This window comes from Felis catus, chromosome D4, assembly GCF_018350175.1.
Source record: "Felis catus isolate Fca126 chromosome D4, F.catus_Fca126_mat1.0, whole genome shotgun sequence".
Classification (NCBI taxonomy): Eukaryota; Metazoa; Chordata; class Mammalia; order Carnivora; family Felidae; genus Felis; species Felis catus.
Window position 1 is genome coordinate 45,758,039 of NC_058380.1, and position 20,676 is coordinate 45,778,714.

The 20,676-nt window shown below is 43.6% G+C and overlaps 1 protein-coding gene across 2 annotated transcripts; it reads left to right on the top strand.

Annotated features, from left to right (window-relative positions):
- Nucleotides 1–501: 501 nt before the first annotated feature.
- On the top strand, nt 502–20,637 carry KLHL9 (kelch like family member 9). Of its 2 annotated transcripts, XM_045042844.1 has the most exons (5): nt 502–789; nt 1,333–1,412; nt 4,202–4,315; nt 14,794–14,939; nt 15,982–20,637. In XM_045042844.1, exon 5 carries the CDS (start codon nt 16,831–16,833, stop codon nt 18,682–18,684), a length of 1,854 nt encoding a protein of 617 aa, XP_044898779.1. In that variant the 5' UTR covers nt 502–789; nt 1,333–1,412; nt 4,202–4,315; nt 14,794–14,939; nt 15,982–16,830; the 3' UTR covers nt 18,685–20,637. The 2 variants fall into 2 exon arrangements, with proteins under 2 accessions (XP_044898779.1, XP_044898780.1); XM_045042845.1 differs by having other exon boundaries at nt 1,222–1,412; nt 14,794–20,637.
- Nucleotides 20,638–20,676: the final 39 nt, after the last annotated feature.

Sequence of the window (20,676 nt, forward strand, 5' to 3'; positions counted from 1 at the left end):
TTAAGGCTAAAGGGTAGATTTCTCCAGGAGGATCTTCCTCTAAACTAGCTGTGTCTCCATACTGAGCCGACTGAAGATATGCTGGAGAATCTGATAGCAGAAACAGAGATCTTATGCCTTCTGGATTTTGATGATATCTCTACTTTCCTCAGGAAACTTGAATTGGATTCTGGCATTCCAACCTAATTTATAGGCATTGCTTTTCAGATGCCTGAAAAGAATGCAGGTGTCCTTATGTTCCAGGCTTTGGCTCCAAAATCATCGCGAACCAAAGGAACAGACCTAGCTACCGCTGACCATCACCATTGCCGTCTGCAGAGACCAGGAGTGGAGAATTTCTCAGCTTCACCTGGACCACAGTGAAACCGCAGGTTGCCAGCTCTTAAACAGCGCGCCCCAGGCCCCCTCGCTACGCCCCAACGGCCAGAAGTGGGCGCTCGAACTCAACGTAACGACCCAACCGGCATCTCCCACCAGCGGAACCTGCCAGGGCGTCAAACGCCAGGTCCCGCGGAAGCCGCAGCTTCGCAGGCAGCGGGAGCCCCTCCCGGGAGAGGCGCCGCCGGAATCCGGGACAGGGTGGGGCCGCGAGGACAGCGAGCAGACCCCTCCCTAGTCGGGCCTGACCGCCGAGGGGGAGCTGAGCCGCACTTCGCACCGAGCCTTTCATGTTCATGGTCGGCCCCTGCGTGGATCCTCTCCTTTGTCGAGCAGTGTTTCAGCCAGAGCGGTTTACAAAGGGCTCATTTCCTCGGGATGCGGGGCAGGACTGAAATTGCACTTCGTGGGGTATGTTTGCAGATCCAGGATTGTTTCTGGGGGAGAAGGACGGGAGGTCAGGGAAAGGCAGTAGGCATCTACAGTCTGGACACGAATCAATATGTATGATTTTATTGAAATGTAAAGGTTACTTTTTCCTGCAACGTTAAACTGTTGGAAAAATATTGACCAGTAGGTGTATTAAAACTCGGATTATTTTAACGTTTAATATTTTATGTATGCCAAACCCAGAATTTATCATTTCCTGGGCTTCGGTGAAAGCAAACTCATGAATCATTTTCAGAACTAACTATTTTGCTCAATTTATCTTCATTTGAGAGAGTTGCAGTCTGAGAGAATTTAACGTTAGTACTGAAACGGTATTTGGAGAAATAGCATACACATGTTTAATTTACATTAATTCTTTTCTCCATCTTTCCCTAACTCATTTCCACGTTCCAGGTGATGTTCTTTTCCCACAGTTTGAAAATACGATTTTATGGCAGGCCATTATTTTGATAATCTTTTCTTCGGCTGAAAACAGTGATAACTGTCTTGTTGGCACATTTTTAGGCTCGGTCTCCATTTTGACTAAATCAAAATTTTCATCAAGTGCTTCTCTATGCATTGAGACATACACTTCACCATCAGAGGTAAGTAAGCAAGTCATACTCCTTTCTGGCAGTGTCATGTGAATAGTGTTCGGGAAATTTAGCAAGTAAATGAACTTGAGTTTCTTGGACAAAAAAATGGGGAGACCAAATGGAATTTGTCAAAATCGAACTTGGCTGCCCCCTTCACCCAACTTGTACAACTCTCAGGCTTTTGTAATTCAAGGCCAGATCTTGTCTTTATTTAAAATTTTGATATTTTGTTCATCAGGGATTTTTTGTCATTAACTTTTGTTGTTAAGAATGTTGCCTTGAAACATTTCTTCATTACTAAGTCATTTGACACCCCCTTTCAGGTTGTGTGTGAGGCAAGTTCCTAACTCACCCAAACCGAATGGCCACACTGGAAAGAGTTTTTGATGTGAAGCGTTGTGATTTTCCTTGGCTGAAAATTATGTCTGAAAATCAGAGAACATCCCCTTTCCCATCTCTCTCATTTTATATTTACATATAAATATATATATATTTTTTCTTACAAGTTGTCTTTGTCTTTTTACCATTGTTTTACCTGTACCTTAAAGATTGTCACCACAGGTGGCCTGAAACTAAGCGAAGATGCCGGAAGAGATTATTTATGTCAGCTACTTACGCGTTTCACAGAGTAGCTGTAATTTGCCAGACATCTTGCTGAGGTTCGGGTTCTCCAGAAAGAGCTTCATATGTGCTCTGCTGTAACAACGTAGGCTGGGCTTTGCTGCTTCACTAGGGAACCTCTCGTGCCCAGGGCTCCTGGGCACGAGAGGTTCCCATTTGGGAAGCGGGACTCCCCTGTTCATTAAGCTTAACAACAACCGTGGAATTGTCCAATAGTCGAACTATGTCGCACCCGAAATACAAAATTAGGTCCATCTGTGTGAACCGCCATAGAAAGATTGCCAGGATTGTTCTGCAGAACTCCATGTTATATAGAAGCTATACAGTGATGCCTTTGGTATACGCTTATACAAGCGGATCCAAAAAACACATTGGTTCTTGAGTACCAGCTAAATGCTAAGCACTTAATGCTGGTGATCGAGCAGCGAGTCCTGGTTGTGCAAGGCGATAATAAACAACTGAGCCAAAAGTCATAACATAGACTAAAGGAGTATGCCTGGGGAAAGAAAGGCAACTTTCCCAGCTGGAAAGTTCAACGGATTCACCTTGAGAAACCTTTTTCACTATAACAGGAAAGGAGGAGAGGAGGCGTGGGGTACAATTTTTTTTTTTTTTTTAGTTTGGCGAAGAGAAATTCTCTTCTGGTGGCTTCTGCTTCCTGTGGCATGTGATGCATGCGTTGAGGTTGGGGAAATAGAAGTTTGTCAAAGTGGAGAACGTTGGAAATAGTTAAGGACAGGAGACTTGACCATGGAACAGTGATACCAGGTCCCAGGAGCAGGGAGCAATGTCAGTCTTGTTCACTCGTGTCTCTTAAATGCACTGAGAAGGAACTTAGCCAAACAGGTGGGATGAATGGAAGTCCGAACTCCAGGTAGTAGTGGAGATGTCCCTTAGCTGGAGACTGTAGGACTGTGGTGGCACAATATACTTGCCTGGGTGATCTTATCTAGCGAGTCTCAGCCAGATCAGGTGCGGGGAGACGCAGAGGGTTTGGTCTTTTGCCTGATAGGAATGATGAATCAAGAAGGAGGTGAGGGTGTTTAGAATGTTGCTTCAGTCATGGTCCGTGAAGTCTATTCGTTGGCCAGGGCCTCCGTAGCAAGTACTACCATGGACTGGGGGGCTTAAACAGCAGAAATTTGTTATCTTGCAGTTCTGGAGACTAGAAGTCCAAGCTCAAGGTGTGGGCAGATTAGGTTTCCTCTGAGGCCTCTCTCCTTGGCTTGTAGACAGCTCCCTTCTCGCCGTGTCCTCACTTGACCTTTTCTGTGTCTCTACACCTTCTTATAAGGACGCCGGTCATATTGGGTTAATGTCCACCCTGAGGGCTTCATTTTAGCTTAATCACCTCTTTAAAGACGTTCTCTCCAAGCGCAGTTCCATTCTGAGATACTGGGGGGTTGGTACCTAAATATGTGAATTTCGCGGGGCCGCTGGTGGACACAGCTCAGCCTATAACATCTACCGTGGATGAAGAGAGAACAAAGACCAGAGGTCTTTGCTGATGGACACCTGTAAGAGCCAGCAGACTGTCGTTTCCTGACTAATGGGCCTATGAAGGGCAATCTGGAAAAAGCGAAGGCAGAGGTCAGAGAGTGGGATTCTAGACTGGATGATTCTAGTACTTCACAACGTAGAGCAGCCCCCAGTGAAAAGCAAAGAGCTGTGAGTCAGAAGCGGCTTGTTATGGGACCCACGGCCAGTCCTTCAGCACGTGAAGCCACTACCTCTCCTTGGATTAGTGTTTGCCCTTGGGAGCATAAGAAGGGTCACTCCTGAGGGTCACCCCCTCCCGGAGCTCTCTAGCCCTGGGTTTTCTACCGATGTGGTTACTCATCCTGTCTGAAATCCACGTTAGGAGAAGCAATTTTAAAAATTAATGTTCGCCATTTTAATTATGTAACGAAAAGCAGACGTGAATCTTCCCAGGCTTCAGTTGCCGTGTAAGTGTGCACCTGCCTGGAGGAGATAAAGGCTGCTTCTCTAGGCCTGGATGAGGGAGCCAAGGCAGGTGAAGAGACTGGAGGAGAGCCGGGATGAGCTACATTGACCCCACCCTCTTCTCTCCTCCAGGTGGAAATGGCACAGAGGGTGGCTCCAGTCGCTCTTCTATCATTTCATGGGGACTCCTCCTCCTTGGTGACTCCACTTTTTGGTGGCTCTTCTTTTTTCAGCAGTGACTCCACTCGGCCCTGTAGCGGCATTGACCCCGACCATGTGGATGGCTGTGGAGAGACCTTTGGAATGTTTGGCCACGTTGGCTTCAGCGGGCTGAATTGTGGTCCCAGGTGAGCCCAGAACACCCGCATCCTTGTCACCAATTGCAGAACCTGCCTGTGGTTCAGGTGCGGTGTAGGTCCTGAAGAAGATACCCCATGACTCTACCAAGCATGCAACGATCACCAATTATTCGCACTGAGCACACGATCCTGCACAGTGTCATCAAGAATGGCTGTAAGAAAGGACTTGCCCATAAAGGGGTCTGGCAGGCATTGCTTTTGTGCTCAAAGACACCCTCCCCCTCTACACCACCTGCTCCACGCACAAGAAAACATGTGCACACACCTGCCGAGATGGCACCAAGTTCAGGTCACCTCGTCGGTGTTCTAGGCAGCCACCAGCAGGTGGAGCCTGAGTCAGGTACTGGGGGAGAAGAGCAAGGAATGGGAGTGGCCTGATTCGTGGTGATAGAGACCTTCTCCTTCCTTCCCACCCGTCTGTGTCCCTCCTTTTCACCCACTCAACCCTTGACCCTTCCTCACGCTCTCCTCACTTCGCTACAGGTGCTGTGCGTCTGCAGTGTGAACGTTCCTGTCACTGATGACCGGGCGACCCATTTGCCCTGCTTTGGTGTTGTTGAGCCGGGCAACGCCTCAGGGGGACCAAATGGCAGGGAGAATTGACTTTTGAGTTCAAAGTTTGTTTCAAAACAGATGGGTCTTGCGGACAATGCCCACCTCTGAGTAGCACCTGTTGTCATCTCAGGCCTGAGCACATCCATCTCAGCACCTAGTTTGCAGTACTGACCCCCTTCGTTGCTGGGCTGCCTGGTGGGCAGGAGAGGGGGTGACCCGTGTCATGGCTCACTGTTCATGTCCCTACTTTTGCATCCAGTTCCTTTCCAGTGGCTTAGAGAGTGACATGCGTGTTACTGGAAGACATGTGTCCGTTTCTTTCCCGAACCTGTAAACAGTGTTTTCTCCTTTCCCTCCCGGCTTTGCTGAGCCAATTTTATCAGCTGCCCTGCCTGCAGCTACCTCCCCATCAGGAGGGAAAAGTGGAGAACACGTCCTGCTTTAACAACCCCAGCACGCCCGTGGTCCACGCTTCCCGACAGACCACCACCACCAGCAGCACTTTACCAGAACAGAGCCCCAAGTTCTGCGTCCCCTACTGGCCCCAGGGCACGTCCCGTGGGGGTGGGAGGTCAGCAGTATGCTTTCACCGAGGCTGAGAAATGAGTCACAGTGCCCACTTCTGCAGCTGTCATCCGGAAGGGAATGGGATCTTGGGGGCAGGTGGAAACTGTGCCCCACCATACATTCATGGTCCTAGATGTTTCCCCCTCACCCTCTGAACTCAAGGCTTCACTACAGCAATTCTGAGTTCCACAGGTGGGGTGTAGGAGTTACAGTCCCTGCTCTCCACTGGGGCCAGCTCAACACCTTTGCAAGGGGTTCGTGCTAAACTTGTGTGCAGTCCTAAACTGGCCTCATCTCTGTCCTGAATATTTGGATGATACTTGACCCCAGCTTCCTGGAGGGAGCGCTAGATCTTGACTGCCCTTGTGCTAGTTAGTGATAGGAGATTTGCCAGGTACCCAGGCAGATAATGTAGGAAGATGAGAATTGGTGGATGGTGGAGAGCAAGGCCCAGGGGTGCAGGGCAGGGACTCTCTATGAACTCAGGCTCTAGAAGGGGTGACTTATGGGCCCTTGATCTGTCCTGAGAGCCCACAACCACCTTGGGAGAAGGGATTGTGACATTTACTCGGTGCTGTGGGCGTACAATCTCACACAATCTAGCTCTTCTGGGTATGCTTAACATGTCCAGAAAAGTGTGTATATAAATCTTGTGCGATTCCTGTGACCAAAACAAAGCTGTCAACTTTGCACACATATGTGGAATCCCAGAGAATGTCCACCATGTCTTTAAGGTGGGGTACACAGGGTTATGGAGATACAGGTATTCGATGTTTCACCTTCTACCCCTCAGAAAAAATGTTGAGCACACACCTCCAATGTTTATTTTTATTTATAATATATATATTATAGTTATAAAATACTGTGCATATTATAAAGTGTATGTTTGTAATAGAGATTTTAAGATGGATAAGAATCTATGATAAAATATTTTTTTAATGTTTATTTTTGACAGCACAAGCGGGGGAGGGGCAGAGAGAGAGGGAGACACAGAATCGGAAGCAGTCTCCAGGCTCTGAACCGTCCACACAGAGCCCAATGCGGGACTTGAACCCATATACTGTGAGATCATGACCTGAGTCAAAGTCGGATACTTAAACAACTTAGCCACCGAGGAGTCCCTATGATGAAACATTTTTAAATTATATTTTTATTATTAAAGGGACATCATGATTTGTCCTCAAAAAATACACATAATATGCCCCTGGGACAATGTGACAATCTGTATCAATATGCAGGGTAATTACAGGAATATAATGATATTTCATAGAATCCAAGTAAAGTTTAAACAGTAAAACTTGAGAAGAGGTAGGAACTACATAAACTCTAACAACCTCAGAACATTGTCATTAATGTGACTTAGCTCCTAAGTCTAAGGTTCTGGCTTTCTTGAGTCATTTTTTTTTTAATTAGAGAATGCTTTTTTTTTTAATTAGGTGAGCAGGGGAGAGAGGTGGGGGGGGGGAGAGAGAGAGAGAGAGAGAGAGAGAGAGAGAGAGAGAGAGAGAATCTTAAGTAGGGTCCACACTCAGCATGGAGCCTAATCCCATGATGCTGGGGCCATGACCTAAGCCAAAATCAAGAGTTGGACACTCAACCAAATGAGCCACCCAGACACCCATTGAGTCAAATTTTTTAAGAATAGCTATCTGATTGGCAACAGCAATATAGCTTCCAGATCCTGATGTCATAGCTGAAGGGCAGTTCTAGAAGGGCTGTGAAAACAGATAATGTGGCTACTCCATTCCACCCTTGACTTCCCAATATCCACATCTTTCCCATTCCCACTATTTCAATGATGCCCAATTCAGTGATCCCATCTGTAACTGTGATGCCCTCAATCAGAGACAACTATCACATCCACAAATTGCTTCTAATAAACATCATAGGGCCACTGTTCCCCAAGTGTACTTTGCCCAGCACAGTCCTGTTGTGCCTTTTTGCAACTTGTGGACCAGGATGAAAATTTGAGTATGACCATCCAAAAGAAGCAAAAGGAAGAGAAAAAAACTTTTATAAGAAGGAATAATAAAGTAAAAGGGTAGTTTTTCCATTTTTTGTACAATCAAGAAGAACAAATATCTTCTAGAGACTGAAGAGCTAATTGCTGCAAGTGGTAAGGAGGCAGTGATTGGATGGTAGAATATTCTTTTCCCATCACATTCTTTTTACTTATTCAGCTCCTCAGTCAGCCTTGTTTGCGTGGTCGTATATATATATATTTTTTCATCACAAGATTCCTTTAAATGGTGTTAGGTGACCCACTCTCACATCCAGTGCATTTAAACTGCTCAGCTTTTCTTTAATTATGAAACATGTTTTCATTATAAAAAATGTTTAACAGTATGTAAATAGTGGAAGACTGCCACCAAACTCCCTGTATAAAACACTATAAATAATTTGACATATATCTTTGTAGATCCATATTCTATACACATACATATATGTCAAGATTCAGCTTTTTTTCCCCTCAAGTTAACATACGGTGTAGTCTTGGCCTCAGGAAGAGAACCCAGGAGGCTCCCCCCTTGTGCGCATCCCAACAAGTGCCCTCCTTAATGCCCATCACCCATTTACCCCACCCGCATCAATTCTGTTTGTTCCCTGTATTTAAGAGTCTCTTACGGTTTGCCTCCCTCTTGTTTTTATCTTATTTTTCCTTCCTTTCCCCTATGATCATCTGTTAAGTTTTTTAAATTCCACATATGAGTGAAATCATATATTTGTCTTTCTCTGACTTATTTTGCTTAGCATAATATACTCTAGTTCCATCTATGTTGTTGCAAATGGCGAGATTTCATATGTGTGTGTGTGTGTGTGTGTGTGTGTGTGTGTGTGTACAGTAACGTAATATATAGGGCAGAAGACTATGTGGAGTTTCTCTTCTCGTGGACTGTTCTGGTCTATGCAGACAACCATTTCTGAATACTGTTTACCATGTTTTCCATAGGTCCCGGTAAGGCTGATGGAGGCTGGGGGCCTGATTCTACAAACCTATGAGAAGTCTTAGAGGGGCCCCCTCACATGGCCATGTGGCCTTCCTTTGCCATAGGTGAAGGTATAGGGAAAGAGCTATCCAGTTTAGGGACTGAATTTCTTGTGATAATCTCTTCTCTCTGACCTGCTTGGGGGGTTCTTCCCAGGGACTCTGCAACCTTGGCGTAGAGTTTGTCCTTGAAACACAGGTAACTGAAGAGGGGAAAATGGATGTGGGAAGTGTAGGTCAAGTGAGGGGGTAGTGTTGAAAGACATGGTGGAGAGTAGGTTCTGGTAGCTTTGCATGCTCTGTGTCGAAAGTAAAAGGCAAGTGGTGGGGTCAGAATGATCCTTGAATATTATGGGATCCAGTGATAAATGGATTTGGTGGAAGAAAGGCACCCCTTGGTGGTGGTGATAAAATGGAAAGTGACAGGTAAAATGGTCCAGTGGGTAGGGAGGGGTCAGAGATAAAGAGATCAGAGTAACGTCCCAGTGGATCCCAAAGATAACAGAACAGTCTTCCCCAGGTCCCACATGGGAAAGAATGCCTGCTTCCTTGGTGGCTGTAACTGCTCCAGAAAAGTAGCCTCAAAAAGGAACTTGTACAGGTCCCTGCAGGAGATGGGAGGTTCAGAGTGCATCCGGGAGCAGAATGGGGACAGCTCAGGGTGCTACACAGCCCTTTACTGAGAAGGCCATCCTTGTCTAGACTCTCCTTGGTTTCTCTACTTTCGCAGATTAACATGTTCGATGTGAGAATAGTGTGATAAATGAGCTCTCTGACCAGTCATCCATACTCCCTCCAGGGAGGGTTTAGATATTATTTATTCACATCAACAAAGATAACCCAGTCATCTGATGCAGCCAGTGTGATTTGAAACCTATTTTCCTTAACTGTTATTTGGTCTTGGTATATTCTTCAGTCACTGAATGCATGCATTCTAGGTGTTTTATCTTTGTTTTTTGTTTTTTGAGAGGGAGAGTGTGAGCAGAGGAGGGGCAGAGAGAGGGAGAGAAAGAATCCCAAGCAGGCTCTGCGCTGCCAGCCCAGAGCCCGAGGCGGGGCTTGAACTCATGAAGCAGGAGTTCACGACCTGAGCCGAAACCAAGAGTTGGACACTCAACCAACTGAGCCACCCGGGCACCCTACTAGGTGTTTTATCTTAATCACAAGGTTCTGTGTTTCACTCATAGCAACATACTTTTCGCTTGGGGAATCTACCAAGAAACAGATTTAACGCAAGGACAAACAGAAGGTTTCAGTGCGTTTTAATTAGGTGCTGTCATAGTGAACAGCAGGTAACAGTCATGAGAGTCATTCGTCAATACCCACTCTGAGATGAAACAAGTAAAGTCCTCTCCTTCAAGGGGCTCTCATCTTCCAGGAACAGGACACAACAAAAGAGGAATACAGGGTAATTAGTGTCGTAAAAACAGCCATGCAGCAACCGTAGGCATTCAGCGTTGTGAGTTAAGAACTCTGCCAAGGGATTAGTCTTCAGGGTTCAGTGAAGATGTGATAATTAGCTGGGCTTTTCACCAGGGGTGACTAGGAAGTTTCCAGACAAACATGGAGCAGGACTGCTCTCTTCTACTACTGTGTCAGAGTTAGAAAGGGATGTTGCAATCCTGATGCAAAGTTTTGATGAATAGATTTTCCTAATTATAAAGTCAAGAGATCTGGTATAAAAAATGAATTTGTGAAACTGGGAATTTAGTATGAACTGAGAAATTTAATGCACCATCAAATATGAGATTGTCCTCAAAATACCTTTGCAGTTTTTACCCTCAGGTTTTCAGGCCGTACCCACCTCCTAGCGTCAGACAGTACGAGGAGCGGGTCATTAATCGGGGGCCCTGAGTTCGCGCACCAGGTTGGAGAAAGGAAACATTTTGCACCCTCTTGCTCTCACTATAGCTGCCTCAGGCCCAAAAGTGCCAGGCCCTGCTTAAAGGTGAAGACTCCTCTTCTGTAATGAAAGCTATGGCATGAGGCTTATTCCTAATATGAGGATCAAATTCTGCTAGGAAAGAGCCTCTTACCAGTTCCAGAGGAAAATTCCCCCAAAGAGGCACATCTACACAGACCAGAAAAGCCTGCCCTCCACAGACTTGGTGTCTGGCCCTGTCGTACTTGGCCATCGCGGGCTCTTCCTGCCAGAGCTTTATTAGCCCACACAGTGACTGCATGGTGCTTTCTGTTTCCTTTGAACTACATGGGCTGGCTGCCCTCATTCTTCAAACGTATTCGACATAAAAAAGGAAGACTTCTCTTACATATGTTATTTTACAAAATCTGGAAATATCATTCAACTATTTCTTTGTGTTCATCTGGGAAACGTTTCAGCCAGAAACCACAACAGAACAGGGAGCTGCTGTACTGAAAGGGCAGTGTGAGGAAAGGGAGCGCAGGAGGAGGGCGCCCTGGTAATTGACGAGCTGAATGAAGAAGGAAACTTGTGTGAAAATGGAAGTAAGGGAATAATAGATCCAGAAAAAGAGGGAGAGGTATCAGGTGCTGGAATCAGCAAAAGAATCAGGTACATCTTCCCCATCCTGGGCTAGGAGCCTCCTCCCAATTTCAGATACTGATGTAAGACGCTGACTGTGCTGACTGCACAGAAATCAAACACGTCTTTGATGCGATGCCCGCTTATTTTCTTCAGGTTTATTGCTAGAACTCAGCTGACTTGTCAGCTATCAAGAGCGAGATGGCATAGTTTCAAACCAGTTTATTTTTTTTTCTTTTTTTTTTTTAATTTTTTTTTTCAACGTTTATTTATTTTTGGGACAGAGAGAGACAGAGCATGAACGGGGGAGGGGCAGAGAGAGAGAGGGAGACACAGAATCAGAAACAGGCTCCAGGCTCTGAGCCATCAGCCCAGAGCCCGATGCGGGGCTCGAACTCACGGACCACGAGATCGTGACCTGGCTGAAGTCGGACGCTTAACCGACTGCGCCACCCAGGCGCCCCTCAAACCAGTTTATAGGAAAAGACACGTAATGGAGAAAATGAAGAAAATAGCTACCACTTATGAAGTGCTAACCCCAAGGAAGGGGTGGCTAAGAGCCTTTAAATGTACTTATGTCAGCTCTACAAATATTTTTTACTCCATTTTCCATTTGAGAAAACCACAACTTGGGAAGCTGAGTCGTTTCTGAGCAGAAGGGGTGTTCCATGCAGAACCCTGCATAGAATCTGCAAGTTGAATCTCCCCTAGTGAGTTATGGGTGATTCTTTACGTTGGATTTCTGGTTTTTTAATCGATTTTTTTTTACTTGAAAAATTATTCTTTCTCTTTTTCCTTGGGCTTCTCTTTTTAGTGGTTACATTTGTACTTTCTGATGCTTTAATCTATTCTTTGTTCCCTACCTTAGATTTTTGTGAAAGAGAAATTCTCTAATACAGCTTCATTTGCCCATCTGGTGAAGGAAGTTTCTCAGAATTTTATATTCACTGCAGGATGGTTATGGTAACATTATAAAATTTCATGATTTTTATAAGGCCCATGCTGACCTCTGTAGAACAATTCAGAAGTTAATCAGGAAAGATAACCAAGCAAAAATATCGAAGAATAGAACAGGAAACATTTTTACATATCTAGCTTTACCAGACAAGGAATTGGATTATAATACAGTTACAACACATGTAAACATGGTGACAGTCAGGGAACTCAGGTGGCCAGAACAATGAAGAAAACAATCCCAGATATGGTCATATTATCAGTAGTAATTAAGTTTAGAATTAGATGTTAATACAGAAGAAGAGAGCTTTCCAGTAAATGGTACTGGGATAAATGCCTGGCACTCTAGACACAAATTGATTTAGATGCTCATCTCAAATCATAGATAAAAATAAAATTCTAATGGAATATAGAAAAAAATGTGAAGGGGGGCACCTGGGTGGCTCAGTTGGTTGAGCATCTGACCCTTGATTTCAGCTCAGGTCATGATCTCGAGGTTCCTGAGTTCGCCTCGCATCGGGCTCCACAAGGATGGGGCAGAGCCTGCTTGGGATTCTCTCTCTTCCCTCCCTCTCTGCCTCTCTCTCTTCTCTGACCCTCCCCCACTTGTGCACACGTGTGGTCTCTCCCAAAATAAATAGACTTCAAAAAAAAAAAAAAGAAGAAGAAAGAAATGTGAAGTATTTAAAACATAAATGGGAACTGATAATTCATAAGATCTATGGAGGAATGAGGACAGAGAGTACTGGTGTTCTACACATTCAACACACCGGCACTTAGAGAAAATATAAAGAAAATGGGCTGTTATTTGTAAATATGAAACTGACAAAGAGGTACATCATAGGACTGTAGCCACAATCTGCATGAGGTTTATACCCGCTTTTCAGAAGTAAGGATATATAAAAACAAAATTCATCAGGACAGTACAAAACTAGTTAATGTTGTAAAATGAAACCCAAATAAAGAACTAAAACTAGCAAACAAAGCAAATGAAAGAACATTCTAGCCCACGAGTACGTAAACATGATTGAACAGTGATGCCTGACATTTTAGCCTATTAAATAAGCAATTATTTAAAAGAAATAAAATATTGATTTTATACGCTTGGTGCCACTACACCCATTCCTGGAACTCTGTCCCCCAAAATGTTTGTAAAAAGGTTGCACCTGATTTTGAAAAATTTTTAATTTATCTTTATATTATCCCAATTTTTTTTTCCTTTCAGGTCCTTCCCTATTTCTCTTCTTTCCTTCACAGATAAACCTTCTCAAGAAAAGTTTCTATCCACTCTGTCTCCAATACCTCTTATCTTATTTACTCTCAGTCAATACACTCTGATCTGGATTCTGGGGCACGAATTCTGCCAAACCTCACTTTCCCTGAAGACAAGACATCACCTTTTGACATATCTCTTGCCTTAAACACCTCTCATCACCCTTGTCTCCTGCTTGTCCTCCTATTGTGCTGCCTCCATTCCAGTGTCGTTCTCAGGCTCCTTATTCTTTTCCCCCGTGAAATTGTGAAGGTCCCTACGGTTCAATTTGTGGTAGGCTTTCTATTTTCTATGTCTAAAAGACCTCATTCATTCCTTAGCATTTAGGGACCAGGTATACTTCAGCTCCCAAGTTAACATTTCTAGCCATAGCACTCTGCAAATTCTAGAACTGTGCAACACATATCAGGGCTCAGTATTTTTTGCATCCTCCAGTTTCTGGTGATAGATGCTACTTTTCTTTTGCTTTCTGTGTTAGTCTATAATGTAGTTGAAATTAATTAACTGATTGCTTAAGACTTTCATGTTTCCTTCCAACAAAAAGGAAAAGTTCCAAGAGGGATGGCACTTGGTTTTCTTTATTCAGCTTTTTATCTTGAAGGCAGGCATAGCACCTATGATTTAGAGACTTAAGTATTACGTGTAGTTTGGATGAAATGAATGGATGAACTGTACCTTTAATTAAGCTACAAAAACAGTCTTGGTATTTATTTATTAAAAATAAACCAATACAAAAAGATTTGAAAGTAAAACTTTAAACAGAACAAAGAGAATAATTTAAAAATATAAAGGTGACCACTGTATAACTAGTATAATGTACAGGTGAGCATAACAGCATACAAGCAAAAATATTGAAAACAATAAATATAATAAAATAGGTAAATACATGAATAAAGTCATTTATGATGGGCTGGTGCCTCCTATGAACTGGGTGTTTTGACTTTATAGTTGCTTAATACTATCAATAAATGTGACACATTTGATTTATTTCATGATGAAATCTTTCAAAATGACTAAACATGTGGGAGTATGATGAAGTGTATCTGTCCATAGTAATTGTTTTTACTAAATGTTCATTTATGTATTTTGAGGTGGGGGGAGGGCATGTGAGATCTGGGGAGGGGCAGAGAGAAAGAGAGAATCCCAAGCAGGCTCTGTGCTGTCAGCAGACAACCGGACACAGGGATTGATCTCATGAACCTTGAGATCATGACCTAAGCTGAAATCAAGAGTCTTGACGCTTATCCAATTGAGCCACCCAAGCACCTCCATACTAATTGTTTTATTAAGAGCACAGGTCTGGGGCACCTGGATGGCACAGTTGGTTAAGAGGCCCACTCTTGATTTCAGCTCAGGTCATGATCCCAGGGTCATGGAATCGAGCCCCACATTGGGTTCTGCGCTGTGTGTGGAGCCTGCTTAAAGATTCTTTCCCTCTCCCTCTGCCCCTCTACCCTACTAGCTCTCTCCTCTTTAAATAAATAAACAAACAAACAAACAAACAAACAAATAAAAGAGCATAGGTCTGTTTCCTTAGCTCCTAATCATTCTTGCAAACTTGATAAGAGATCTCAGCATTTCTTGCTCTGACAACTGTCAAAATAGTAGCTCTATTCTTCCTTTTTCAGATAGAGACTGATTCCTTGGAAGTCCTTCTTCACAGCCAGTATGGAGTCTTCATTGCTCAGGGGAGTCTTTCTATCGCCAACTCCTGCACCAAACAGGTTTCCAAGACTTCCCAATGCTGATGAAATCCAGTAAAGAATATTTTCAGGTCAGTCGCAATCCAACCAACCTCTTATGCTGAACATGTTTAAGATATGCTGGAGCATCTGGTGGAGGCCACTGGCAGTCTGAACCTTCTGGAACTTGCTGCCATCTACTGAAACAAAAGAAAACGATTGGAACCAGCTAACTGTCCATCAGTAGGGGATTGGTTAAATAATTTATGATACAGCCATTTATAGGGAAACAATATAAAGTTCTCTACTTACAAATATGGGAAGATCTCCAAGTGAAAAAAAAGTAGGTGCAGAACAGTGACTATAGGTTGCTATCTTTTACATGAAAATAGAGTATAATAAAATGTTATATTCTTACTAGTTTGCACATGCATAAAGAAACTAGACAGATTTAAAAGACATGAATCCCTTCAGACTGTGGAAAGTGTTGGAAGAAATTGTGTCACAATGTACATTTATTCATATGCCGAAATTTAAGTTTACTACGAAAGAAATTCAAGCTAATAAAAATATTCATAAAGGGAAGAATAGAGGGGAAACGCACAAACATTGCTGGTGACCACATTTTGGGAACATTTTTATATGTCTTGAGTCCCATCCTTAGGATTTATCCAAAAACGGGGGAAAGTTTTGTGCCTAGATTTTATAAGTTTATTAGAGACTATAAAAGAATGAAGTACAAGAAGTTATATATATTCAGGAACAAATAATGGGCAAAGGAAACTATAGTATGTATATTCATTGGAAAGTTGTATAGCCACGTAAAGATGTGTGAGCGGGAAACAATTACTGATGATGGAATTGCATTCTGAGGACAAAATTTAGGCTACGTTATTCACATAGCGGGGTTACAGTTTGGTTACTCAGAGACACACGATGTATGTTTCAAGTGATTAGTAATTTGAAAATATGAACCCAAGTTATAATTGAGGTGTTATTATGTTGTGCCGGATAGAAATCACAGCTAACGTGCTTTCTTGAGGCACAGTGTTAAGCATCTTCCTCCTCCGCCCCCTCTACTGCCCCATTTCTTTTCAATTCATACAAAAGCCGCATTTCATTGTTATTCCAAAGGCAGAAGCCAGGAAGTACAAATCTTAAAGAAAAAGTACGAATTGAGGAGGAGAGCTCGGAGGCCGCGACACGTTTATACCACACGCGCGGCGTAACATTCGGTCACCCGTTCCGGCCCATTGAATCCCACCCACGCAGCGACCCAGAGAGGCCCGGCTCGCGGCCACACCACACCCCTCCTCCTCCCCAACCCCCGCCCTTTGCGTCTCCCCCGTCCTTCCTCCCCATCCCCCATACGTCCGCCCACTGACGAGGTCGGACGGCTGCGCAGCCGCAGTAGCTACCGCGGCCGCTCCTAGCCCTGGGGATCCTGGGACGAGGCCTTTCCGGAAGGAGCGGCTCGGCGTCCGGGGCTAGGCCCTTGTTCCAGGCCCGGGCTCAAGCCAGGCCCTCGTTCCAGGCCCTCGTCCTAACACAGCTCTCCGTAGCCGCCGCGACGCTCTGGTGACAGCGGAGGGCGCCGCGGGCCGCTCGCTGAGGTGGCCGGCCTCGCCGCCAAGCGAGCCGCAGTACGTGGCGGCGCCTCCCCCTTGGCCCGGAGCGGAACTGCTGGAGGAGCGGCAGCGCAGGCCGGACGGACCAGGTGAACCGGGTCACTTAACAGCCTTCTGGTGATGAATCATCTGCGTGACAGTCAGATTTGAGGTCCACAGCCCTTTGTGGTCCTGCTATCGGACAGTTTTCAGTGGATGACTGACTGGTGTGATCTGAGGGGTGCCGCAGGGACTGCTTGCCCTTGATAAGGAAAGCGAGCTCCCCGGCTCTTTGGACGGCCTCGTTTCCTTGAAAGCTTTCAGATTATAACTTCTTTCTCCGGCACAGATCTGTGCAAAAGGAAGGCTTTCACACATGAAAGTGTCTCTTGGTAACGGCGAAATGGGCGTCTCCGCCCATTTGCAGCCTTGCAAGGCAGGAACCACACGTTTTTTTACCAGCAATACTCACAGTTCGGTGGTATTGCAAGGCTTTGATCAGCTTAGAATAGAAGGATTGCTTTGCGATGTGACACTGGTACCGGGTGATGGAGATGAAATCTTCCCCGTTCACAGAGCTATGATGGCGTCTGCCAGCGATTATTTCAAGGCTATGTTCACGGGGGGAATGAAAGAACAAGATCTAATGTGCATTAAGCTTCATGGGGTGAACAAGGTTGGTCTGAAGAAAATAATTGATTTTATTTATACTGCAAAACTTTCTCTTAATATGGACAATCTTCAGGACACGCTTGAAGCTGCCAGCTTTTTACAAATCTTACCTGTTTTGGACTTCTGTAAAGTATTTCTTATTTCGGGAGTCTCTTTAGATAACTGCGTTGAAGTTGGACGAATTGCTAACACCTACAATCTCATAGAAGTGGATAAGTATGTCAATAATTTCATCCTGAAGAATTTTCCTGCATTATTGAGTACTGGAGAGTTTCTAAAACTCCCTTTTGAACGGCTTGCCTTTGTGCTTTCCAGTAATAGTCTTAAGCACTGTACTGAACTTGAGCTCTTCAAGGCTGCCTGTCGCTGGCTAAGGTTGGAAGACCCTCGGATGGATTATGCTGCAAAATTAATGAAGAATATTCGATTTCCATTGATGACACCACAGGATCTCATCAATTACGTGCAGACAGTAGATTTCATGAGAACAGACAATACCTGTGTGAATTTGCTTTTAGAAGCTAGCAATTACCAAATGATGCCATACATGCAGCCAGTGATGCAGTCAGATAGAACTGCCATTCGATCTGACTCGACGCACTTGGTCACATTAGGAGGAGTTTTGAGGCAGCAGCTGGTTGTCAGTAAAGAACTGCGGATGTATGACGAAAGGGCACAAGAATGGAGATCTTTAGCCCCCATGGATGCTCCTCGTTACCAGCATGGTATTGCTGTCATTGGAAACTTTCTTTATGTAGTCGGTGGTCAAAGTAATTATGACACGAAAGGAAAGACTGCTGTCGATACAGTTTTCAGATTTGATCCTCGGTATAACAAATGGATGCAGGTTGCATCTTTAAACGAAAAGCGCACATTCTTCCACTTGAGTGCTCTCAAGGGACATTTATATGCTGTTGGTGGGCGCAGTGCAGCTGGTGAGCTGGCCACAGTAGAATGTTACAACCCAAGGATGAACGAGTGGAGCTATGTTGCAAAGATGAGTGAACCGCACTATGGCCATGCCGGAACAGTGTATGGAGGCTTAATGTATATTTCAGGAGGAATTACTCATGACACTTTCCAAAATGAGCTTATGTGTTTTGACCCAGATACAGACAAATGGGCACAGAAGGCTCCAATGACTACAGTCAGAGGTCTGCACTGCATGTGTACAGTTGGAGACAAGCTCTATGTCATTGGTGGCAATCACTTCAGAGGAACAAGCGATTATGATGATGTTCTAAGCTGTGAATACTATTCACCAACCCTGGACCAGTGGACTCCAATTGCTGCTATGTTAAGAGGTCAAAGTGATGTTGGAGTTGCCGTCTTTGAAAATAAAATCTATGTTGTAGGTGGATATTCTTGGAATAATCGTTGTATGGTAGAAATTGTCCAGAAATATGACCCAGAGAAGGATGAGTGGCATAAAGTTTTTGACCTTCCAGAGTCTCTTGGTGGCATTCGAGCTTGTACTCTCACAGTTTTTCCACCTGAGGAAAACCCTGGGTCACCTTCTAGAGAATCACCTCTTTCAGCACCTTCAGATCATTCTTAGGACTAACATGTAATACCTTTACAGCGCATCATGGATGATCGCACACTTCCCCTTCAGTTGTTATCTTCTTACAGCGATTGGTACAGTTAATTAGATAAGTGGTAACTGATGTTATTTGTATTGTTTGGCTTAGTGTGTTTATCATATGGTTAACAAATGTATTCTGAAAATGTATTCAACATAGCCAGCTGTTTTAACAGATGTAAGAAGATAGGTAGCGAACTGTTTTAGATGTCTTTGTGGCGTTGTGTAAGTCAAATTGTAGGTGATCGTAGTAAATGTGTAACTGTGTTCATTATGCTTCAAAGTGGAGAGTTTTCATCTTTGACTTCGAAACATCAAAGGGAGGCTGCCTGCTCTAACCTAAAATAAAAGGTCGCCAAATACTATTACCTACGTCCCTTTTTTCATATAGTTTTTGACATCGTTGCCAATTCACCAGATCATGTGAGTGCATTCAGAGTATGTGAAGTTTCTTAGAAATAAACAGTAAAGCCCTAAGTCAGGGTTTTGTATTTCTCTCAGAGAGGGAAAGGGAGAGAGAAAATATAAGCTCGTGTGCTCACACACACGCATACATACATGTGTATATACGTTCGTATGTCCACACATAGGCACATCTAATTTTTAAATTGATATTTCATCTGTAGGGAAATTGTTTTTAAATTAATTTTTTGTTCTACCTAGCAGCTATGTATATTCAAATGGGAATTCAGTACCAGAGAATAAGTGTCTGTACTGAATAAGAGAATAAGAGTCATACTAAATTGAGACAGATAAGGGCTACAACATATTAAATTGACCACCAAATTTGTCATTTGACTAAATTGTCACTTCAGGTGAAACTTCTTTTACTTCTTCTGCTTGTGAATTCTGTGGAGTTGCTTTTATACAGGTTATTTAGCAAAGTTCAGGTTTCCGAGAATTGGTTTAGCTGAGTAAATGTAAGCTGTGCTATTTTCTACCTTTTTATTCGGTAAAACTTACATGAAGACAGCTGAGAAAGGAATATGCTGAACAAAACTACAGGATTTTAAGTTCGGTTTCCCAACTTAGTCATTCTAACATGATCATTTGATTTGGGGTGGTTGCTCCAGCTTTGTGTGATCTGCCTCAAGGCTGTGATTTGAGCAGGAGAGATACAGTCAGTTCTGTGTCGAATCAGAATAATGTCCTTTTGGCTATGTCTAAAGAACAGGACCAACTTCAGATTCCCTAAGAAGCCAGCTACAGAAAGCTTAGGACTCTGCTGTCTTTCAGGCAGTACTAAAGTCGATGTTAAGCCTTTAAAATACCAAGGGCATCCCTCCTGGTTGCGAATCACATGGGGAGATCCTAGTGAGACTTTTTCAGCAAAAGGAGTCCTCTTTATGTAGTGAGTGATTCTGGAGAGGTACTTTCCTAGAATAATTGCCTACCCGAAGAAAAAATTTACATATGTACTTTGACATACATATGAATATGTATATCCCTACACTTGGGAAGTTGTCATAGTATAAACCAGGAACAATCTTTTTATTGACAATCCCATAATAAAACTCAGGAACCAAGACAAGAGGAATTGGCTTCCAGGGATCTGAACCTTACTGCCCATACAAGTGTTGATTCATTTTAATGCTTTTTATGATTTCTGCATTGGCAGAAAATTTCATACTTTCTATGTTTTTTTAAATGACTAATTTTTTATTACTAAAAGTAGCACATTGAGTACACTTAGAAAATAGAGAAAGTAGAAATTGATGTAAACTTTGTGCATTGAATAAGCAAGAAATGGCATCCCAATCATTTCTTTATTAATAAGGTTAAATATTTGTGTGGTTTCTTTTGAGTAGCTGTGTTTCCTGTGTTTGAATGTTCATGTCTTTTACCCTTGTGATGATACCTATTGGAGTTGCTTTGTTTTTTCATACCAAGTTATAGGCTCTCTATATAATAAATGTAATTGAACTGGCATTTGCTTGCATCGATTTCATTTTCTCAGTCTATTACAGT

Bases quoted from the DNA above. Each gene is read 5' to 3' on its own strand.
- KLHL9 (XM_045042845.1), top strand. From the start codon at position 16,831: ATGAAAGTGTCTCTTGGTAACGGCGAAATGGGCGTCTCCGCCCATTTG.